This window comes from Melanotaenia boesemani, chromosome 6 (assembly GCF_017639745.1).
Source record: "Melanotaenia boesemani isolate fMelBoe1 chromosome 6, fMelBoe1.pri, whole genome shotgun sequence".
Taxonomy (NCBI): Eukaryota; Metazoa; Chordata; class Actinopteri; order Atheriniformes; family Melanotaeniidae; genus Melanotaenia; species Melanotaenia boesemani.
Window position 1 is genome coordinate 5,357,836 of NC_055687.1, and position 25,174 is coordinate 5,383,009.

General features: G+C 40.0%; 1 protein-coding gene across 2 annotated transcripts; it reads left to right on the top strand.

The window, feature by feature from the left end:
* Positions 1-960: 960 nt before the first annotated feature.
* LOC121641947 (C-type lectin domain family 4 member F-like) lies at positions 961-23,246 on the top strand. 2 transcript variants are annotated; one of them, XM_041988360.1, is made up of 7 exons: positions 961-1,081; positions 3,393-3,467; positions 4,575-4,685; positions 7,490-8,188; positions 13,728-13,879; positions 20,157-20,272; positions 22,345-23,246. In XM_041988360.1, the coding sequence occupies exons 1-7, from the start codon at positions 1,036-1,038 to the stop codon at positions 22,487-22,489; spliced, it is 1,344 nt and encodes a 447-aa protein (XP_041844294.1). In that variant the 5' UTR covers positions 961-1,035; the 3' UTR covers positions 22,490-23,246. The 2 variants fall into 2 exon arrangements, with proteins under 2 accessions (XP_041844294.1, XP_041844295.1); XM_041988361.1 differs by having other exon boundaries at positions 4,578-4,685.
* Positions 23,247-25,174: the final 1,928 nt, after the last annotated feature.

Here is a 25,174-nt window from a genome sequence, read left to right on the forward strand (position 1 = left end):
TGGATAAATAACTGATGTAAGCTGAATTAAGATAATGTTCCCTAAAAACACTTTCAAAAGAAATATTCTCCACTAACTGTTTAAATTTGATTTTGTTAGCTGTAAGTTCGATCACTGGTAACTGACTCTTTATTTGGCTTATGTTGCCAAATTCAACAATTTGGAATATTGAAAAATTATCTGAAATATCTGTAAATAAAATTCCAGATTTGTCTCGTGGTTTTATGTATTAAATAGTATATTATCCATTAATGTTGTGAAATTTTCTTTGATTTTGTTGGTTTGGTAGTTGAAGGGGGAAAAATTGTTGTAGATTATTTTAAAAACTCATCAGTTGCAGAGTGAGTATTCTTTGTAAGGGAAGTTATTCAACGCCACACTAGCACACGGAACAACAGGCTAAATGCGTGTACGAAACATAATGCCAGGGTCCCACCCCCACCCTCACCCCCACCTCTATGCCGACACTCAAGCATGTTGCAGGAGAACCGAACAGGAATTTGAGTTTTTTTAAATATTTGCAGATCAGCATACAGAGTACAATTTTACACTCTTATTATGGTCTGTAAATGTGTGAAAATACAGACCATTCAACCCATTCATACAATATCATTTACAAATCATTTACAAATCATAATAATGTGTAAATTCAGCAATAAATAAATCTAAAATCTAAAAGTAGTATTGAGAGGAGTCATGAAACTTCTCTTGGCAGAAGAAATTTGTTTGGCTCAACACGACAGCTATGATGCTGGACCGGACAAGGTAAAAAAAAAAAAAGATTATCTGTGTCTACTCTGTGCTGCATAAATGCTTCAGTTTGAAATGCTTTACCAAAACCAGCAAATGTTGACTTCATGCTACAATGTGTTAACTTCTTTCTCAACAGTGCTGACGCGCTTCCTGCAAAGAAAAAAACTTCTTGGGTTCTTGGGTAACCAGAGATCAGGAAGCATTAGATCATCTCTTACATCTCTTTTTAAGTTTCAAGTTTCTGCACAAAGTTGTGTTTTTCTGCTTGTTTCTCAGGTTTTAATGATGGATGAGGAGGTTTATGAAAATCTTCCTCCACCTTTAAAGGGTAAGTTACTCCTGGACAACTCTATGTTTAATAAAATGTGTAAAGTGGCTAAAAAACAAGCTAAGAACAAATCAGAGAGTAAGTTGCAAGCTAGTAGGTACTTATTAACAACGCGTTAGTTACCAGATTGTTCCTGAGTATTTTTTACTCATTATCTGGCATTTCTACACATTTTGGTGTAAAATTTAAAATGTTGACTCCTGATCTATTTTCTCCTTCATTTATACCAGCTGGTTTTTATCATAGATGGTTGGAAACCTGGTGAGTCACCTTTACAATGAGGTATAACTCGTAAGAATCAGGCTTCTGTGGAATGAGCAACACAGCTAAACACAGCTTTTTCCATAGAGGTACAATCCTTACTATTTATACTTTACACAAAATGCGACCAGTCATCCTTCCCATCGTTGTAAATTACACCAGTTGGTATAACTAGAGTTGAGAAAATATGGACCAAACACGGCTTATCTTATGGATTTGTCACCCTGATGAAGGCAGTGTGTCGCAATCACTAGTGCATTTTTAACTTTGTCCATGTATTAGCCACTTTTAAAAATGGAATTAAAAATGTGGTTCTTCAAAAATAACAAACATCCTATGGTGGCTCTTCATTAAAAATATATATTAACTTGCCTTTTTGAAAAGTCTGGTAACATTTGTGTCTCTAAAGTAGTTTTATTTAGCTGGCTGAGGGAAAAATGGCTCTTTGGATTGGAAAGGTTGCAGACCCCTGCACTAAACACATAAACAGGTTTTGCAGCAATTTTCAGATGAAATATTTCTTCATATATACTTCTAAAATCAAACATTTATGAGAAAGAAGGATGAAATGTTCAGGATTTACTAACTAAAAGGTAAAAAGTCAGCAGGATGGATTTAAAGCTGTGAAGCTGCTTCCTTCTAAACACAGAAGGAACAATATGTGATGAATATCAGCATCAGGTGAACAGACAGAAAGCAGGATTAGAATCTCACAGCTTCTAGATGGTGAAGAGAGAGAAATATTCACAATATGCACAATAACTTCCATCCATGCACCTTTAGTGTTTCATTATCCAGATTTCTGGATATAATTTCTCTAAACTTTAATTTTCAGCCTCAGCTACTGGGAGTTAAGGGGTTAACATCTCGTTCCGGGTGTAGCGTCAGGTCTGTAGATATAACTATAAACATGTGTGGTATCCACAGAAAGTCCAGAATCTCAGCTACCAGCTCAGTAAAACCATTTCTATCACCAACAAACACAGTTAAGACAACAAATAATTTAAAGAGCAGCTACACAAAGTCCGAAAAATATGTAAACACAAATTACGTCTCCCCGTGTCCACCCCACGGCATGAACACGAACAAACGACTCCTCTACTGAAAGCTCACATCTCACAGATTCCACAGCTGGAAGTTTCATCTCGCTACGACCAAGATTCACCGAACCAGAGGCAGAAGAAGACCCGATTTATGCTTCATGTTTGTAAAAGTCAGAAAACATGTCTTACCATTGCTGTATTGCATAAATTAAAACTGCATTTAATAAAAAAATAATAAAAAAAGTTTCCCGTCCAGAAATTACGATGTTCTGTCCATCTGCATGTATTTTGACAAAGAGAAACGTCGGTTCTTTATTTCTTCTTCCTGTTCCAGACAGAAAACATCTCTTTATTTTAATAAACCCGCTCTCTCCCGATCACGTCAGACGCACCGCTGCAGCAGGAAAAGAGACATGGACGCCATGTTTCTGTCATCAAAGCCAGCGGCCAGCAAAAAAAAAAAAAAAAAAAAAAATTAAGAGCGATTAAAAAAATTAACGCCGTTAATTAAGCATTGCGTTAACATGCCCAGCACTAATATATATATATATATATATATATATATATATATATATATATATATATATATATTATAAATAGTGGAGATGGCGTTTCACCTTGATTGTGTAGGTCAGTGGTGACCCATGACCACATCAATTCACGTGTTCTAACAGACACCTGGGCATCCACATGGATGAAGCACTAGTGTGAAAACCTAATGTAAAAGTTGAATTTTCTCTGCAACCTCAAAACATTTATAACTTAGGAGTTGCTGCTTCTTTTATATCATGTGCTGTTGTATGTTTGCATTTATGGACAATTTGATAGTGCAGTTAAAAGCTTAAATCACATGATTTGAACAGATGGAAATCAGAAGTGTCAGTCAATATAACAATCCTATCAACAAAGCATAATTAGACAGCCTAAGATAACACCCACATACTTCAGATGAGTTTCTTCAGGCTGGCTACAGGGTTCCCATAATTGTTAATATTTCTGTCACACAGAGGAAAACAAGGACCCGACTACTACTTCAGAGTTCAAAGCAAAAGAGCCTGAAGCTACTGTATCAAGTAAATTTGGTAAGTTTGAAAATACCATTCTGGCATTTTGAGGGTTTCTAGTACATGTACACTCACCAGCCGTTAATCAGGTCCACCTTCTAGTACCAGGCTAGACCCCCTTTTTACTCCAGAGCTGCCTTACTTTTTAGATTGAACAAGGTGTTGGAAACATTCCTCAGAGGTTTTGCTCCATATTGACATAACAGCGTCACACAGTTGCTGCAGGTTTGTCGGTTGCATCCATGATGAGAATCTCCCGTTCCAACACATCCTAAAGCTGCTCTACTGGACTGAGATCTGGTGGCTGTGGAGGCCGCTGGAGTCCAGTGAAATCATTGTCATGTTCTAAAAAGCAGTTAGAGATGATCTGAGCTTCGTGACATGGTGCATTATCCTGCTGGAAGTAGCATCAGAAGATGCTCCACTGTGGTCATAAAGGGATGGACATGGTCAGCAACAATACTCAGGTAGGCTGTGGTGGTTAAACCAGGCCACGTTGTTACAAAGGGGTCCAAAGTGATACAAGAATATATCCCCCACACCATTACACCAGCAGCAGCCTGAAATGTTGATCCAAGGCAGGATGGATCCATGTTTTTATGATGTTTCTACCAAATTCTGAGCCTAGCATCTGAATGTGGAGCTGAAATGGAGCCTCATCAGACCAGCAATGTTTCTCCATCTTCTATTGTCCAGTGTTGGAGAGTCTGTGTGTATTGTAGCCTCAGTTTCTGAAATACTCAGAGCAGCATCCATGCCACTTTCCCAGTGTGATTGGCTAATTAAATATTTGTGTTAACATGTAATTGAACAGTTGGACCTGATAAAGTGGCTGTTGAGTGTACATGAGCTACAAGTTATGAATTATTTTCTTGTATTTTCTTAATGAATGTTTTCCTCTGATAGCATAACATACTGTAAATTATTCTGTTGACAATGCTAACTGTAAATTGTTGTACATGAATATACCCTGCATGGTCAGAAGGGAAATGTCAAACTGGTTCAGAGGTTTATTTAAAAGAAGAAACTTACCCAGTTTTATAACATATGGTGTCTGTACACATTCCAAGATAGTAAACCACCATAATGTTTAGTCATTTCAGATTCACTTTTTTCCACCCCAAGCAGAAATTGAACCAGTTGCAGACTCTCACTCTCGCACTCATCTCTTGCCGATGTGTTTGGGGATACTTTGCATCATCCTGTTGGCGAGCATGATCGGCCTCATCGTCTACAGTGAGTTTTATTTAAGCACTAAACTATAATAAACAATTAGAGCAGCTTACATGATCGTTGTTTCAGTGTGGGGAGAATGTTCTAACCAGAAGATAAAATCAAAGAACTCTGTAATGGGTTTGGATTAAATAACTTTGTTAACATCTCTCATAATTATTAAAAATATTCCTTAACAAATTCAGTACACTGCTCAGATGAACTTCTACATACTTGAATGGTGCTAGTTACTCACAATCAACCTCTTCAGGTTCTATCACCACATCACAATGCAGCCTCTCCTAGAGCCGCCACCTTATCGTGGTAGTGGGGTTTACATTTTCCAGTGATATTAGGAGCTATGTTGTCAGAGACCTCATGCCCCTAGAATGGTCATCAAAGGCCAAAAAGGTCTCTACATGACAGACCAGACAAAGTGCAGCTCAGCAGACCCCTATGTAGATATGGGTTCCTGGGGCCCCCTCTGGAGCCAGGTCTGTAGGTGGGGCTCGTGGCAACTTGGTGGCCAGGCCCTATGAACATGGGGTCCCAGTCAAGCTCAGCTCAAAAAGGTGACATCAGTCCGCATGGGCTAACCACCTGTGAAAGAGGCCGTAGGGGTCAGGTGCAATGTGAGCTGGGTGGTGGCTGAAGGTGGGGATCTTGGTCCAATCCTCAGCTGCCAAAGTTAACTCTAGGGCTGTAGAATGTCAACTCTCTGGCGGGGAAAGACCATGATCTGGTGCACTCACCTCAACTCATAGCTTGGTTACCTCTGGTCTCAGGCTTCAGATGATGTGGTGGTTCTGTTGCCTTCATTAGGCTGCAATCTCCAATTCTTACTGGAGTGATTTAAAGTTAAGCGTGCTTAGCTGAGATGAGAATCAGCACCTCCAAATCCAAGACCATGGTCCTCAATCGGAAAAGGCTGGCGTGTCCTCTCTTGGTCGGGAAGTGGGGATCTTGTTCATGAGTGAGGGATGAATGGAGATCGACAGGCATATTGGAGCAGTGTCGGCTGTGATGTAAATGGTAAAAGGTGCATATTTATATAGCACTTTACTATACCTGGAATGATACCCAAAGCGCTTTACATCACATTCACCCATTCACAAACACATTCACACACTGATGGCAGAAGCTGCCATGCAAGGTGCTCAACCACAACCCATCAGCAGCAATTAGGGGTTCTGTGTCTTGCCCAAGGACACCTTGACATGAATTCGAGGATCGAACCGGCAACCCTTGGGCTACAAGACGACCGCTCTACGTTACTGAGCCACGCCGCCCCATGTGGACTTTGTATCAGTTTATTGTGGTGAAAAAGGAGCTGAGCCAAAAGGCAACCGGTCACACTACATTCCTACTCTCACCTATGATCACCAGCTGTGGGTAGTGGCCAAAAGAACAAGATTGCAAATACAAGCGACCAAAATGAGATTCCTCCCCCGGGTGGCTGAGCTCTCCCTTGGGTGAGAAGCTCGGTCATTCTAGAGGGTCTCAGAGTAGAACCGCTGCTCCTCCACTCTGAGGGTAGCCAGATGAGGTGGCTCAAACATCTGGCCAGGGTTCCTCCTGGATGCCATCCCTTCCTGAGGAGGCTCCAGGGTAGACCCAGGACATACTGGAGAGACTATAAGCCAGTTTCCATCAACGGGTGTGGGGTGGAGCGAGTAGACGCATGTCTATAATTATAATTCCAAATGCAAAAACTGACCCAACCCATCCTACATTTTTGGGACCCTTCGGTTGGGGTACAAATCCAACTGATCTGACCCCTAAGGGTGGAGCTTGACATGACTGATTAGTTGAAAAGAAAAAGTCACATCCCTTGCGACCTGGCATGAAATGTTGTTACGAAGCACCGCCAAGATGAAAGAACATAAAGTGGTGGATGACTGGCATTCTCCTCCTTTGTTTCTGAGTAGTGCTTTGGTTATACTTTAAGGAAGTGGTTGTGCTGTGATGGCGTCATGCTATTACGTAGCTGAGGCTTTAATTACTATCCACCTGACACTCCGCCTTTCAGATAAGGTTACGGTTGGCTTTGGGAACCCAACAAGATTACAGTTTACAAATCATATCCACACCCTAACCTAACCGTCTCGTCCCGACCTGCGCCCGTTGGTGGAACCAAGGCCTAAATGTCTCTCCACTAGCCTGGGAATGCTTGGGATTCCCCAAAGGGAAATCAAATAAGTAGCCGGAGTGAACATAGTCCGTGTTTGTCTGCTTAGGCTGCTGCCCAACTCCAAATAAGTGGTTAGAAAATGACTGTGTGGCGTTCAATAAACAGATGAATTTATTAAACAAAAAACTATCAATTAAAATAAGCAATAAAACCAAGGGAATAAATAAGGGCTGAGACCTACTTGGTTGGGGAGGGTCCAGACAAAACAAAAAGGGGGTCCCAGGAACACCACAAGTGAGGTTAAACAAACTAAACCAACTTAAATCCACACGACACACAGAGGGGGCACCACCAACACATAAGCCCAACCACCAGCAAGCGAGAGGCGGCCTGCACGCCCTGCTTGCCTTTTTTATGACCGTCCCCCCCAGTAATTGGCCGACCAACACGTATGGCAATCAATAACACACGTAACACACGTGTGTCCTACTACAAATGGATAGATGGATCATAAAGCAATAGAGACATAAACTTTTCCTAAAGATTAATCAGCTGGTGCATTTAAAAGGTGTTATTGGACTTGCGCTGAATTAAAGCAACCATAGATAGCAAGTGGACGACAATTAATAGTAAAGTGATATTTGACTTTTTGTTTGATGGACTGGTTTACTAATGTGCTGTCTCTTTTCCTTCCTAGTCACCACAGTAATGAACAAACTGGAAGCAAACCTCAGCAACCTCAAAGGACAAAATGAGCAACTGACTGTGGAAAAGAGAGTCTTAGAGTATCAGACTGAGCAGCTAAAGATGGAAAAGAAAGTCTTAGAGAATCAGACTGAGCAGGTAACGACGGAAAAGAGAGTCTTAGAGAATCAGACTGAGCAGGTCACAGTGAAGATGAAAATGTTTGAGAACCGGACTGAGCAGCTAATGTTGGAAAAGAGAATATTGTTGAATCAGACTGAGCAGCTAATGTTGGAAAAGAAAGTCTTAGAGAATCAAACTGAGCAGGTCACAGTGAAGATGAAAATGTTTGAGAACCAGACTGAGCAGCTAATGTTGGAAAAGAGAATATTGTTGAATCAGACTGAGCAGCTAATGTTGGAAAAGAGAATATTGTTGAATCAGACTGAGCAGCTAATGTTGGAAAAGAGAATATTGTTGAATCAGACTGAGCAGCTAACGATGGAAAAGAAAGTCTTAGAGAATCAGACTGAGCAGGTCACAGTGAAGATGAAAATGTTTGAGAATCAGACTGAGCAGCTAATGATGGAAAAGAGAAGATTGGAGAATCAGACCGAGCAACTGAGCAGAGACCGAGACGACCTCAACTGGACACTGGAAGTCATCCTGACATTCAACAACTTTCCAGTAAACGAATTTTGCCCGAACAAAAGTAAGTGCTTAACTAAGTCAATATAGCTAAGACAGTTATTATTATATTTTATTAAGGAACATGCAAATATATTTAGCTGGATCATAATCTCAACTTTCCTTCATTGTAGGAGTTGTGCCACAAAGACTGTTTTTTGAATATTCAGTCAAAACTTTTTTTTTTTTTGCTTGTTTAAAAGCTCCATTTAAACAAGACTAAAAACAAGCTAAACTCACCAATATGTCGCTCAAACTCTCAACACTTCAACACTACTCTTGAATTAGGAGGAGATTCCTCGGGCTTTATCTCTGTCAATACATTGCAGCAAAATTCGAACCATTTTCTGAACCACTAAATGCTTCAAATGCCACTGATGACATCGCTCACCATAAACAATATAAGTATCGGAACAAGCTGTAAACACTTTCTCAATTTCTAGACACGTGTTGAAGCCTCAGCACGGTATGTCCCATCAACAGAGATCAGAGATCCTGCATGTCCATGTTGGACTTGTTCCCTCATCCTTTACACACTGAAATTCCTCCAGATTGCTTGAATGGTTCAATGATTTTCTGCATGAAATTTAAGTAGATCCCTTTCGATCTTCCTCTGAGTAACATTGTTTTATAAAAAGTGTTCAATGATTTTTTTTCATTAACTAACAACCCAGAGCTCCTCAAAGACGTAGACTGTCATGGATAATGCTTTTGTATTAAATCACCATTGCAATTACTTGACATTACCGTATTAAAAAACACTTTTTGTTTAACTTTACAAAATTATTCTCCATGTCCCAACTTTTTTGGAAGGTGTTGCAGGTCTTAAATATAAAAATGGATGTATATTGACTAATATGAAGTTCTTTGGCTATCTCAGCAATTAGCAGGTGAGAGGCAGGAACACCCTGGACAGATCGCCAGTCCATCGCAGGGCCAACACAGAGCAACAACCAACCATTCACTGTCACGTCTAGGGAGAATTTAGAGCATAAAATTAACCTAACATGCATGCCTTTAGACGGTGGGAGGAAGCCAGAGTACACGAAGAGAACCCACGCACACACAAGGAGAACATGCAAACTCCACACAGAAAGGACCCTGTTCGAACCAGCAGCCTTCTTGTTAAAAGGCAGCTCTGCTAACCACCACACCACCATGCAGACCTTGACATGACAAGTCAAGCAACTTAATTTCCAATTACAGCTCAAATAATGTTGCCAAATGTGTAGGGTGTAAACAAAATGTTAGAAATGGCCCCAACAGACTGGTGGTTGGTGGAATTGCTGATTAGATGGATATTTTAGCTTCAGTTCCTCTCCTCGATGCAGGATGTGCTGCTGCATTTCAAAATCAGAATCAGAATACTTTATTAATCCCAGAGGAAATGATGTCTTTCATCAAAGAAGCAACCTGGCTGTCTGTGTCTGTCTAAACTTCCTCTCCATCACAGCATGGTAGTCGTAGGTTGATCGATCCCTTTGATTACATAAAAAAAAAATTTTTTTTTGCCTGTTCTGTCCAGCATCATATTAAGCTGAATGATAATCTAATTGCTGTGTTGTTCCAAACAAATTTGCTCTGCCAAGGGGAGGTTTAAGCATATAAGGCTCCTCTTGATAATCTGATTCATTTATTTATTTACTTTGATTTATGGAATCTATGTAATCTTGCTGGACCTGACTGGAGGGGACAGAAAAAGAAAAACAGCAGCAAAAGGGAAAGCAGAAAGAAGAAAGAGGAGACAAAAACACAACAAATAGAAGGCAACGACCCTTCAATACAAACTATCATGGATACACAGATGGATGGACAGTTGGTTACATGCATAATTTGATCCGTAGCCTTCAAATCTGTCAGGCACTAAAAGTGTCTCACCTACCTTTTCCTCATGCTTTTGAACTCCCTCAATCCTGAAACTGTTAGCAAGAGCAACCCGTACTCATCTTCCTTCCAAACGTTCATAATGGGATCTACAGTCAAAGATGGGAACATTAGATTTACCTCCTCAAAAGAATAATTGCCTCCTTATTCCAAAAAGCTGATTAAACAATTCAGGAAACATCTCCACCGCTTTAATCATACCATTATGAAAAAGCCGCTTCTCAAAGATCTGTGGACCCGATATGCCATCAGCCTGTGTGACGACCATCAGGACCCATCAAGCTTCCAGGACAGAAGTATAGAAAGCTGACAGCCCAGTTTTGTCTGCTTGCTCCTGCTTCAGGAGAAAGATATTTGCCATATCACGGTTCTTCTGGCCATGATATCAATAAGGCCTTGGCCTCCATCCAGTGCCTTCTGCTCCAAAAAGTCCAAAATCAAATGCTGTAACTAAATGTATTTAAGACCTTAGGGAGGAGAGAAAAGTATAAACTTATAACCATCAAGGCCACTACTAGGTTATTAGCAATCAGGTCACATCCTCTATAGGACAGGTGGGGTAGCAACCATTTCCATTTAGACAACCTTGTACCAACTTTATTAACTGTATCATCCCACCCCCACATCCCATCACTCCTCTTCTTCCCCGCATTAAGTTCCCAGGCAATATGGGAAGTATTACCCCCCGCACATGTCCCTGACTGAAAAGCTTGACATTTTGTCCAGTTGACTTTTGCAGATGATGTAATAATTGTGGATTTTCTGTTAATGTTTGGTTCTGGTGATGGATTTACTTCCTGGGTGAAGTGGTTGGTAAGTGATACAGAGTGTTTTCTGTAGGTAGGAGGTGGTCTCAGTAGACCACCGAGTAGAGGAATAAGGCAGGGCTGTCCTACTTCAGGGCAGCTGGACAGTGTAGCTATTGAACTCTTGCTATGTAGGCTGTGTGACAGGCTGGGTAGGATTCATTTACTTGGGATGGGTGAAAATCTTCTTTTGGTGGTCAGTGCCTATGCTGATGATGTCACTGCGTTTTTAAGAGAACAAGCTGATGTTGAGGCCCTGATAGAGTCTTTGAATGTATATATGGAAATATCATGTGAAAAGGTTAACTAGGCATGTTATTGCCTGGGAACATGATGTGTGGAATGAAGGGGTCTTTGGTTTCAGCACTGAAGATTTTTACATTCAAAATACCCAGCTAAATTATAAAGAATGTGTCCTGGTTACCAATAAGCTAGTGGCACAAACTTATACCTCTCCCTCCATCCACGGACATATATGAGAGGGTACATCACATGATCTTGTTTCTTTTTTCTTTTCCTTTTGAAGCAGAAGGGACTGGTTAGGCAAATCTATCCCCTTCTTATCAGTCACAGAGGGAGGCCAAGGTCTTTACTGACATCATGGCCAGAACGATGGCCTTCAGAAGACTGACGGCTCAGTCTCCTCTATCATCCCATTGTGAGACTGCTGGATACAGCAAGATCTCTCCTGCAACAGGCTGGAAGACTGGCAAACATCTCTGTCTCCAGAAGCAGGAGGAGCAGACTTTACCTGGCTTTCAGATTTCTATACTTCTGTCCTGGAAGTTTGATAAATCCTGAAGATTGTCAGAGATCCTGAAGGCACTCTGGATCTGTAAGGATCGTAACGGTATCCTATCATCAGCCTCTATAAGATCAGCTTTGAGGAAGCAGGCTGTGTGAAGTTTAAATACAATTCAGCAATTCCTCTTGCTCAGTTTCATGATGGGGAGAGTTTAAAAGCAGGAAAAAAAAGGTAGTTTATGACCTTTGCATGAAGGTGAGACACGTTCAGCCTCTGACAGATTTTAAGGCATTGATGTGGATAATGCCTAATATTTAGTTTGTACTTCATTATGGTATACATTTTCCATCATCTGCATTTACTCCTCATTAAAAAATGTACAAATACAGTTAAAGACCTACAAAGAAATAGAAATTAAAAAACATACTCATTACTTAATTAGTCAGCCATGCTACATAACAATGTCTTCTCCATTTAAAGTCTTTTCAACAAAAGCTTGTGCAAAATGTTGGTTAAATACATTTCATTACAATATATCAGGGAGCTTTGCTTTCTGTCGCTTGAAGCAGAAAACAAAGAAATACCACCGGAAATCACAGGGGCAGTGCTGAGCAGAATATCTGACATGTGACCAGCAAAAAAAATGAACCAGAGAAGAAGAAGAGGAACAGGATGGGAACAAATAAGTAGAAGAAGAATAAAGACGAGCACAATAACTGTAGAAATTGTGCGAGCTTTACAACCGCCCAAAACAACCTAAACAACTTTGTAGATGCGTTAATGCAGCAAAACGGTGTCTGAAACTGACGTCGGCTCGCAGGAATGAACTCTGAACTTAGCACTGCCCACTAAGGGAGGATTTAACTTGAAAACCATGACAACGCAAAACATGCATGGAAGTATGAGGACGGTGACGCATGAAAACGTTTGAAACAGATTTCTCTATTTATGCACATAATGGAGCATAAATGGTCCTTTAATTTCTGAGGACGTGCACAAACAACGAATCAAACGTGAGGCACAAACACAAAAACATGTAATTAAATGAGTTTATTCTCTGCCTTAGGGGTTTGTCTTCTTTTCCTTTTTCACCTATATGTGCATTAATGCTTCACATATACTTCTTAAGATACTCAGACTATGAGACTGATTAATTTAACACATTGCATCAGGATTTTTGTCAGATCCAGTTTACAAGATGAAGAAAATATTCAAGATATTACTATAATCTTTGTTATTTTAATATTTTAGAGACTTCTGTGGGTACACAGTCAGTATCAAGGCCAAATGAAGACAAGTCTGCTAAAGAGCTTTGTTTTTTATGCAAACTGACTATTAAATAAATACTTTTTTGCGTGAAGAGAAGTAAATTGAAGTGACAAAGATAAGACTGAAATGTGTTTCTGGGGCTCAAGACTAACTCCAAAAGGAGGTGAAAAGCTCAAAATTAACTAACTGCTTCCTTTTATCAGAACAACTGTTAATTCCTCACACGGGAACTTTATTTTGTGCTTTTTCTCTATTTCATTTATTTTCTGTTTTTATTTCATTTCTTTTATTTCTTTTAAAGTCTGTTTTTATTAATGTACTTGTTATTGCTCAATGCTGTAAAGCAGGGGTGCCCAGATCCGGTCCTCAAGGGCCACAATCCTGCAGGTTTTTGATGTGTCCCTGCTCCAAAACCACCTGACTCAAACTGATGAGTCATTGAGCAAAACTTAATAGGCGTTGGAGTCAGGTGTGTTGAAGCAGGAAACATTGGAAAATCTGCAGGACAGCGGCCCTCGAGGACGGACTTTGGGCATCCCTGCTGTAAAGCTTTTAATGTTTTATGTAAATTGTCTTATACAGGAAATGTGCTATACAAATAAATTTGACTTGCCTGGCCTATTACACGAACAAACATATTGTTTCCATCTGCTGTAAGAACATTAAAATTAACTTTAAAAAACCCAAACAAAACAAATAAAATAGTCAAACTTCCGTTGAACAATTTCTTACAAAATTGAAGCATAAAGAAAATACTAAGTACCTGATGTATTAGTTAAGATCAGTGTGTATCCTGAATTAGACATTTCGTTGCACTGAGTTAATCTGGTTCCATTTTTCTTCTCATTTCATGAACACAGCGTGTCAGTCGTGTCGCACCGGCTGGATTCAGTACCAGAAAAAGTGCTACCTGTTTTATAACGACAGTTCTTGGATGACATGGAATGACAGTCGACAGTACTGCAAAGATAAAAACGCAGATCTGGTTGTTATTGATGACCTGCAGGAACAGGTGAGTTTTAACACAAACACTGCACCAACATCATTTCCTAATTTACCAAAATGTTCATTTAAAAATAAATAAATAAAAGTTCTGATCAGAATTTGCTCCGTAGATCATTTGTTCATTTAATATTTAATTAAAAATTATAAATAATCAGTTAGTTTTTCATTATTCTTTCAGAAATTGGATATGAAAAACAAAATAAATATATAATCAGGCTGTTTTTGCACTTTCGGTGTGAAATTAATTCTTTAAACCTGATGGAAGAAAAAATGGAGAGAAAATCTCATTTTTAAAATGTGAAATCTTTATTTATCCCTTAACAAAATATAAAAAAATAAAAATAATTTTTGTATATTTACCGTTGATGTGATATGTTGAAATTATCATAGTGCATCATTGTTTTATTGCTGCATCCACCAGGGGGCAGAAGACAAGTATCAATCAGTGTTCAACAGGGTTTTAAGCTAAATTTTGACCTTAAAGTGATGCAAAAGGTCTCAGAAACTGTAAGAATCAAATATTTCATACAGAATTAAAGGTTTGGATTTAAATCAGTTAAAGTAGAAAAACAACCAACAGACAGATTTTGATCTTAATGGTTAATTTATCAGATTTATGTGATCTGGAAGGTGCTTCAGATTCTCTTTCTGCAAACCGGTGCTGTGTTGAAGCCAGTTTCCTCGTTGAGATTTGTTCCCCCTCCAGCCCGGCCCCGTCCCCCTGCTAGAACCGACACATTATGACCAAGAAGTGTGAAAATGTCAGAATTTATTAATTAAAATGGTAACAAGTGCTCAAATGATTCATAAATAAAAAGGCATTATTATTACATTTTATTTTAAAATGACATAATTTGAGCATTTTCACATTAAAAACTGCATTTAAATTGAAAACTCTTAAACCTTTATAAAGGCTTTGTCTTGTACATGACAGTATTTGTTACATAAGGTTGTTGAGAATATAAAATAAAGAAAGTCCTTCTTTCGAGGACACATTTCTTTCCTGTGTGGACGGGTTTTCAGGGTTGAAGGGGGAACAGATCTTAACGAGGAAACTGGTCTCAATACAACACCGGGATTGTCGTCTTGGTTGTTGGAGGTCGCTCGTCTTCCCTTGGCTGGCCTCCGTGCGCCGCAGTCACTTTACGCTACTGCTGCATCACCGCGGTACATCCCACCACCTGTCTCCCTGAGGGGCCAACATCCACCCAAAAGCGTTGTGGGTTTTAGGTGTAGCTGAGGAAAACCCATACGATATCACCACTCTGACAACACACGAAGCAGAAAACACCTTCCAGCTCACAGAAATCCAAGAAATTAAATATAAAAATGAAAAGTTGTTTTTCTAGTTTATTTATTTAAATCTTAACTTAAAATCAAAAGTATAAAAACAGCCTGTTAATCGTATTATCGTATACCGACTGGACTCTCAGACAATTATAACTTTAGCCTTGTAGGCATATTTATTTCTCTGGTAGCGGAGAAGAAGTTGCACGCATCGAAGAACGGAAAATACAGAACAGAGAGAGAGGAAGTATAGACAACAACGTCACATCCTGGATATACTGTATGAGAAATAAACATTGCCCCCTGTAGGACACAATAAGTAAGTGCGTACATATTATGACTGTTAACACCCCCACTCGAACTTTAGCTTATTGTGGTGTATATACTGCAGCCTACACATAGTAAAAATAAACAAAAATATTCTCACTCTTTGGCCTTCAATACAAAATACAACAATAACATATTGGCACATACATTGTTTTTGTTTGTTTGTTTTAAGCACTTCAAGTACCAAACAAATATTGACCAAACCTTTTAAGTTGTAGCTTAGTGGCTGGTTTTGTCATCAAGTCAGCTATCATGCTGTCAGTAGGACAATACTCTAAACAGATCTTCCCACTATTCACAGTTTCCCGTATGAAGTGATATCTAATATCAATATGTTTACACCTTTGGCGGTTAACAGGGTTGCTGGCTAAGGCAATAGCTCCCTGGTTATCGTCAAAAACCCTGGTTTGTGTGTATTCGTAAGTGTCCATACCTCTGAGTAGTTGTTGCAAATACATACACTCCTGTATGGCTGAGGCCAAGGCCATGTATTCTGCCTCACACGTAGACAGTGCAACGGTCGGTTGTTTTCTACTCTTCCATGAAATGAGAGAGCTTTTCTCACTCAAGCTGACACAATATCCCGTGGTGCTACGTCTGTCTGTGACCTCTGATGCCCAGTCAGCATCACTGTGGACTATAAGGCCCAGATCACCTTGCTCATCTTTTCTAAAACATAAACCACGGCTAGCTGTACCTCTCAGGTACCTAAACACTTGCTTCACAGTACTCCAATGCTCTTCACTTGGTTCAGCGAAATGCTGGGAAAGTTTGCTGACCACGAAACTTAAATCTGGTCTAGTGCATGTAGCCAAGTAGATCAAGCTTCCTACCGCTTCCCTGTATATTTTTGGATCTTGCATTTTTTCAGCATTTTCTGAGTATTCAAGTTTGGGCTCACATGGGGTCTCCCTAGCCCTACAATGTTGCATCTGAAATCTAGTGAGGATTCTGTTCACATATCTACGTTGTGACATTGTGACTTGACCCTCGGACTGATTAAAATCTATTCCCAAGAAAGTGTTTAATTTTCCCAGGTCTTTCCTTTTGAATCTTTTCGTGAGCATCTTTTTGACTCGTTTCACAACCTCCTCATTGTTAGCAGCGATAATGAGTTCATCAACCCACACGATCAAAATCACTTTCTCATTTTGCTTTTCTCTCGTGTACTGACAGTTATCAGCAGGATTTTGTCTAAAACCATTTTCAGTGAGGTGCGCGTGTAACAGAGTATTCCAGTTCCTGCCTGACTGCTTAAGGCCATATAGAGACTTTTGTAACTTGCATACTAGTTTTTCTCCTGTCTTCGAGCCTTCCTCATAACCTTCAGGTTGTTCTAAGTAGATTTCGCAGTCAATTGGTGCGTTTAGATACGCTGTTTTCACGTCCATCTGGTGCAGAACTAAGTCTTCCTGTACCGCCTTTTGCATGATGACTCTGAAAGTTGTCATGTCAACCGTAGGTGAAAATGTTTCCTCATAATCAATTCCTTGCCTTTGGCTGTAACCTTTGGCGACAAATCTTGCCTTGTACTTGTCTGACCCATCTGCCTCGCTCTTGAGAGAATAGACCCACTTACCCCCCACTGCCTTTTTGCCTGGAGGTAGCTGGGTGATTCTGAAGGTTTCATTCTCACTTAGTGATTGCATCTCATCATCCATTGCACTTATCCACTGTTTAGATTTAGGTGAGCCTACAGCCTCCTTGTAGCTTTGTGGTATGTCGCTGACTGCTCTATAACAAGAGTCTACACATGTTACCAGCCTGTCTGCTGTATCTTCGATTTCATAATCCTGCAATCGCACTGGCTTTCTCCTCTCTCTTTGTGGGTTTTTCCTAGTCACCAACTCAGTGCTTGCCTTTTCTTCTCCAACCTCGGAAACATCGGCTCCATCACTTTGTTCAGATGCATTTCCCTCATCGTCATCTACCCTGGGATACACATCCCTATCTTGGTATTCGATGTGTGACTCATGTGTCTGTGTTTCTTTTTCTGTCTGATTTGCCATCTTGTTTGTGACCTTCACCAATCTGTACTTTTGAACCTTCTCTGTGTCTTGAAAATACACAAGATAAGCAGGACTGTTCCTGTCGTAACCTAAGAAAAGACCTTGTTCGCACCTGGGATCCAATTTCCCTTTGTCCTGTGTGTATGCAAAACATACAGACCCAAATTTCTGGAGTTTGGACATGTTCGGTTTCTTGCCTGTGAGCATCTCATAGGCTGTTTTCTTTGTGCGGTTACTGTAACACCTATTTCTCACGTAGGCTGCTGTTTGTACAGCATAATTCCACAGTTTGTCTGGCAACTTGCTTTCTAACAGCATACACCTGCCCATTTCATAGAGGGTTCGCCAGCCTCTTTCTGCTGTACCGTTTTGGTGCGGCGAATAAGGTGCAGATGTCTCATGCTTAATACCATTTTTGGTTAGCAGTGTTTTGAACTCCCTACTTGTAAATTCTGTACCGTTGTCTGAACGGATACATTTTACTTTTCCATAAGGTGCTGAGTCTGCCAAGAATCTTTCTGTGGCCTGTACTGTATCAGCTTTGGATTTAAGGGAATATACTGTCATGGCACCCGAATAGTCGTCTGTGAAGGAGATAGCATATCTGTGACCTTCTAGACTCGGGGTTCTCATTGGGCCGGCTAAATCAGTGTGAACTAGCTGTAGCTTTTCTGTCTGCCTCCCTGTTCCTTGTCTGGACGAATTTCCCTTTTGTGCATATTTCACACAGTTCTTTTGGTTTAGCTGTACTGCCCCTTATTTCCATCCCTTTAACCACACCCAGTAGCTTTTGCACATCTGCGTAGTTACAATGCCCCAGAATTTCATGCCAAGTTTGCATGTCATGACATACACTGCATTTTTCAACACTTTTCTCAACAGTTGGCAAGTAAAACAGATTTCCACTTTCATAAAAGTCAAACCTGGTGCCTCTTTTGGTGATTATGTGGCTGTCCCCCTTTTTGAAAGTCACTGTTGCTCCTCCATTTGTTGCTCTTGCCACTGAAAAGATGTCGTGTGGATATGTCGGCATAAGCAATGCATCCTGTAGCTGTGCTCTTTGTTCACGTCCATCAGTGTCCATCAGGTAGATCAGCGCCGTCCCTCTGCGTTGCGCCATTCCACTGCATTTTGTCCCATCTGCCAGCTCGATCGAATGGGTGTTAGGTTGGAATGTGTTGTCGAAGCTTGTGAATTTAGTAATATCATTTACGATATGAGATGTTGCTCCGGCATCGACCATGATCCCTTTCTTCTTTACATTGTCTGATGGCCTCTCGCCGGTTGCATGCTTTGCCATGAAGCATTGATCTTCTTCGTCGTCCTCTTTTTCCTCTGCGACCTTTCTTGCTCCATCTCTTTTCCCCCCTTTTTTGCATAGGGATTCGATGTGAGTATTGCTTCTGCAGTGACTGCACCACACTTTCCGGGTACACTTGGTCCTGATGTGTCCTTTTACTCCACATCTGTAACATTCCAAAGCTTCCTCGTTCTTCTTGTGTGTCTTGGTGCCCTGTTTGCTTTGCTTTGTACTAGTCTTCATCACACTGTCTGTAGATCCGGATGTCCTCATCTTCTCAGATTCTTCATATATTCTTAATCTTCTTTTGAAGTCTTTGAATGTAACATTGTCCTCGTTCTGTGTAACATGGACAGCCAGCGGCTTGAATGAGTCTGGTAGTCCATTCAAAACAGTGGCAACAAGCAGCCCATCACTCATGGTTTCTCCTGCCTCACGAAGGGCTGAAATTATATTCTCAGTCCTTATCATGTAGTCTGTAACAGTTTCATTTCCTCCCATTTTAATGGTGGTCAATGTCGTGTACAGGTTCAGAATCCTGGGCTTGCTTTTTCCGGAGTAATGTTCTCTTAATATTTTTAGGGCTTTCCTCCCATCTTCGGCAGCATCGTGTCTTATCAGCGACAGGCTTTTATCATCTAGCGCGTTCACTAACTGCGCATAGCAGTCTGCATTTTTCGCGTCATCTGCAGCCATTGCTGCCTCCCCGGTGGGGGCTTGCATGATGGTTTCTTTAAGCTTCAAAATATGTAAACGGCTAAGAAATCTCGTCTCCCACAGATCACACTTATCTTCCTTTCCATCAAATATAATTTGTTGGGGTGGCGATCCTGCTCCAGCCATTGTTACGTTGTCTCTCTTTCGGGGTGCGGCTTGTAGAGAACTCTACCTTCGCTTTTCGCGGGAGTCTCTCGGCGCCGTTTTCTTTTAGTCCTAGCTAGTAGCTCCTTCCGGCTCTAGACTGGCGTCCATGGGCCCATAACCTGTTAATCGTATTATCGTATACCGACTGGACTCTCAGACAATTATAACTTTAGCCTTGTAGGCATATTTATTTCTCTGGTAGCGGAGAAGAAGTTGCACGCATCGAAGAACGGAAAATACAGAACAGAGAGAGAGGAAGTATAGACAACAACGTCACATCCTGGATATACTGTATGAGAAATAAACATTGCCCCCTGTAGGACACAATAAGTAAGTGCGTACATATTATGACTGTTAACACAGCCTGATTTTAGTTTATTTTAGATTTCTAAAATAAATTTACAGTTGAATATTAAATGATGAATACATGAACCAGAATTGATGCCATTAAATCTGAGATGAATTTATTTGATCATAAGCAATAACATGAATTACAGAAATTCATCGGTCAAAACACGAAGTACTACTTTGACGAGTTCCACGGATACTGGATGGGGCTGCAGAATAATGGCACCACATGGGTCTGGATTGATGGACACAAGGACACACTTCAGTAAGAAAATATTTCTTTTGAAAAAGTACTTAAATATTTTTCTTTTTCCCTACGTATAAAAAACACCAACTCCTGACCAGGCGATGTTCCATGAAGCTGGATAAAGGGAAAGTTTAGTCTGTTTCAATAAATCTCTCGTCTCAGTGGGAGATCTATTCCATCATCGTGGCTGAAATGAATCCCAGCTGAGTTACCATGGTAACTACGAGAACAAGTCTGCTCTGAGCCAGGCTAAAGCTGGATTTATATTTATATTTTATCACCGCCATAAGCGCTGCGTAGCTCCGCAGAGGCCCAACGCGCACCTCTTCCAGACCTAATGTGCAGCCCTGCTACGCGGTTACGTGGAGGTACTCTCTTATGATTGGTCAATTTGGGATTACGAGTTTTCAGAATTCCGCAACTTCTCGCTGAATTTGTGTTGTAACCGCCATTTTTAAAAACAACCCCCAATGGATCAAGTTGATGAGACGCTGATCAAATTGTTTCTAAGTTTTCTTCCACAAGCTAATAAAGACACTGAACCATACTGGACACCGTTGTTGTTTTAAAACAGAAAATACCCTCAAACTGAAGTGAACCATCTAAAGAACTCCGACCTGGTGGGTTTACCGGCCAATACCACTCCTGCTGCCACCTTCAGATTAGGAGGGAAAACTGCAACATGACACCAAAACGATGCGCACCCCCTACGCTCGAGTGTGTGAGGAAACTCACCAGCGTCAGCTACGCCATAACCAACCACACGTAGATGCCTCATGAGTATAAATCTGCCTTTAAGCTGGATTTATACTCATGCAGCGTCTGTGTGCAGCAGGGCCGGCCTTGCTGATGCTGATGAAATGTACCTCTAACTCTAGAGGCGTCATGTTGCAGTTTCTCCTCTGAATCTGAAGGTGTGGCTGGTATCGGCCGGTGAACTCCACAGGGTGAAGTTCTTTCCTGGTTCACTTCAGTTCCGGCAGCCATTTCCTGTTTTAGAGCAACAATGGCGGTCAACATGATGCAGTGTCTTCACAAACTCATAGAAGCAAACGAAGAAAGACACTTTTGTGTCTCAAAAAAAGTAAATATCTTGTTGGTAATGATGATGATGAAGAGTAGTTACTGACTTTCTGAAGGGGCCCATGCTCTGCTTGCATTCTACAATAAGGGGCGTGGTTAATAAAAGGACATTTTCAGACTGCAGATCTACTACATTTCATGTTTGGCCTCATCTCTGGTATTTCCCTGTAGGTGGCCACAGTGACCTCACTGACACCCCTAGATGTACTGGGGTTATTAAACTGTGAAATGAGGAGGAATTTAGTTGTAAGCAAAAGAAGATGTTAATAAATAAAGGATGGAGTGTAACACAATCATTTTTACCCCTCACCCCTTCAACCATGATGCTGTTAGGCTAACAATATTTTCCTTTTACCTGCTGGATTACTTTGTTAAAAATATTACAATTTCTCTTTGTGGGATAAAGTAATTTTCATGTTTATTCTATTTATATAATTTAATTTACTAAAGGATGGTTATTTAGTTCAACGGTTACCAGGTCAGTGGGGTTCACTTATTCAGTAGAGATAATAACCTAAATTTATTGTGTCATTAGTCTGGTCTACATGGTCTACTTGGACAGTTTATTCATTAGTAAAATGGAAAAACATTATAAAGTGAGTTGTGTAGAAGATTTAATACAGAATTTAAAAAAACTTAATGGAGGACTGAAGAAGACAGAATTAACATGAAACACTTCCACATTTAGTCCGTCTGCAGTCTCCTGCCGTTCCATCTCCCTGCTTCTGGTAACGGCTGCAGGATTGCCTTATTGTCATCGGTCTGGACTAGATAAGGCTGAACTGAGTCAGTGAAACAATTCAGGCTTAACTGGGAGATGACGAGAGTTTTAGTCTGACTTTTTTGTGTGTGTGTCTTTCTGGAGCAGCTTTTACAGCATGCCCCCCCCGAGTTCTCTTAGAGAATAATGAAATCCCCAACATCCCCTTACATCTCAGTAAGAAGTGAATCATCTTTGTGAGGATGGATGTTGTTATATGTGCTGATGTTCATGTTTTCTTTTGAAGGTACTGGAAGAATTTGTTCAATTCAACACTTTATGCACTGACGATGCCTGGAAACAATCCCCAACAGAGCTGGAACTCAGGAAATAATTATTTTCTGAACAAATTCATCTGTGAAGATGACAAAGTCCTGATAAGGTCCAATTAGCTAACACTGTGTTTGTATTCTTCTTCTTTATATTACACATAAATGTAACTTTATAAATCATCAGTTTTTAGACAGTAAAAAACTTTAAAACAAATATGTAAGGATGCTTTTTAGAAAACCCATTTTATATATTCTATAGAAGTAGGCTACAAGTCCATTTACTATTTACAAGAAGACAAAACAGAGTAAAATGTGACGACTCAGCTGTTTCCATTTAGAATCAGTCAATAAACACCTTACATGGCTGATCTGTGTCTTTATAAAGATGATATAATGTCTAAAATATTCCCAGAGATGAAGAAAATTCCTGGAGAAGAACTGGCTCCATGTTCCTCTTGTGGATGTCCACCACAGTTGTTGTTTTTAGTCCATGTCAAGATTTATTTAGTGTAGACAACTACTTCTTATGCTGAACTATAATCATTATTAATGCAGTAAACTCATATTTCTTATAAAAAGTTTTTTAATAGAGGCCTTTAGATTTGCTTTGCTTGTTAATTAAAAACCAGCTTCTGTTCTCTTAGTGTAAAATTAGTTGATTTTCAACATTTAAGAAATGTTTTTGAGGGACAAATTCCTCGCAGGACAAAGAAAACTGAAAACATGTGATCCTTTTCAGCTCTGTATTAAATAGATCCAGATCAGTTCATTAGGTTAAAACTACTTTAAGGACTGCAGGATTTATGTAATTCAGTCCAAAGGGGACAAAGTTTGAATTCTTTTATACACTATAAGAAATCTGTAGAACAACAATCAATTGATGAGGTAATTTGATTTTATTCTACATTAAGACCCTGAAGGAATCAGGAGATTCTGTTAATGATCTGTGCCGCCAGCTTTTCAGTCAAAAGATTCTGTTCAATAAATAAAATCGTTTTTAAAATGTTTGTGGTTTAAAGAGAGTTTTTGTTTAGTGGTTTGTCTTTTTACAATAAGAATTATTTAGATTTTTCCAATAATGAGCAGATTTTGTTATGAACTAACAGCATTAAAAAAAGAGATAATGAAAGATGCGAGATAATTACATTATGGGTTATTTGATCAGTAGTTCTTCAGACTTTCTGAACTTATTTAAAACTTTTCTTTATTTACTTTAACATGATTCAACTACTTCCTGTAACCTTCCTCAGAAAAGGCTGTGATGTAGCTGTGGCGGTCAGCTGTTCTTATTCAGGTTTTGCCAGACAGCAGAGGACGACGTCGCCACTTTTGTCTGGAGCCTTGAGGAGGACGGCATCCATCCCCCATCTCTGCTCCTGGGACGACAGGAAGATTGTCTAAGAGGGTTCAGACTGGAATAAAGAATAAATCTGCTCAGACCAAATATTTACTTTAAAGCTGCTTCGAATTAAATAAACTGTTTTTGTTTTACATTTATGTTTGAACATATTTCAGAAAATCACTGCAGCTGTTTCCTGTTTAACTGGAAGCAAAATTAAAGGAAAGACTTAAACATCATGAGTCATCTAGAATGAATAAAATATTCCTGATGAGACCACAGATGTTCCCCTGAGGGATCTGCTCCTATGGATCAGTGCTGGACTAATTTGATGTAAACATTAAAATAAATTTAATTAAACATTAAAAAGTTCCTTTAAACTTAAAAAAGCAGTTTAAAGCAGTATTCGGCAACTAGCACCACAAAAGAAAAAAATAAATAAATAAATAAATAGATTTGTAGAGTTATGTCTCAGTAATGTAGAAACATGGTGGTGTTTACAGCGCTGTACTAACAGAACAGTGTGGCCTCTTTAAGAGCTGCAGAGGAAGAGAGAAGCAATGTGAGCAGGGGTCAGAGCGGTAGTGAGGGGAAGGGGAACGTCGGAACAGAGGAAGTCACTGTGAGAAACTTCCTGTTTTTCCTGGGTTAGAGTTAGGGTCAATGTTTTGCTACCAGCTTTAGCAATAAAGACCACACAGCTCTGCTAGTTCCAGCAGAGTCCGTGTCTGCTTCACCACTGCTCTGTAAAGTGAAGGGAGCTAAGCCTGAAACTAGCTGCAGTTTCACCCAGGAATAATCACCTCTCCTCCACCTCCCGACCTCGGTTTGAAGGTGGCAGCAGTTTCTGCTGTTTCTGTTGGAGTAATATCTGATAGTGAAGCCAACAGACCAGAGCAGCACGGTTAATAAATCTTCAAAGAAACGTTGCTTCTGGAGCGAAAAGACCAGACAGAAAGATGAGTAAAATAACTTGTTGTTGCTGCTACTGCAGTTAGTTCACCTGGCAAAAAAAAAAAAAATGCCCCAGGTTCAATCCTGAGGTCTTCCTGACCCACTTTCTCATCTACTTGCTGAACAATAAAAGGACAAAAGAGCCCAAAGAATGTTAAAAATATAATAAAGTAAAAGAAACAGTGGTGCATAAAAACCACTGATGTGACGACTTAAGTTAAACATTCTTCTGAACATTGATGAAGAAACTGATAAAACTGATGATCTGAATAAAAACAGGTTTTTACTTTTATCATTGAAGTGTAAGTGATTGTGCAGCAGTGATAAAAGTGCTACAGCAACATCACCCAAAGTAAACACCTGTTGATAAAATACATCATTGGCTGTTTTAGACGTTTTTCTTCACTCGATCACTTTAGTTTTCATAATCATTTCAATTTTTCATAAAATCTAAACCTAAAAAAAGGTCTCACCTGGGCCCCCTGTTACGACCCTTTCTGAACGGACTGGAC

Bases quoted from the DNA above. Each gene is read 5' to 3' on its own strand.
- LOC121641947 (XM_041988360.1), top strand. From the start codon at position 1,036: ATGATGGATGAGGAGGTTTATGAAAATCTTCCTCCACCTTTAAAGG. The intron at 3,468-4,574 runs GTAAGTTTGAAA...TTCCACCCCAAG, and splicing joins TACTGTATCAAGTAAATTTG to CAGAAATTGAACCAGTTGCA. The intron at 8,189-13,727 runs GTAAGTGCTTAA...TCATGAACACAG, and splicing joins CGAATTTTGCCCGAACAAAA to CGTGTCAGTCGTGTCGCACC.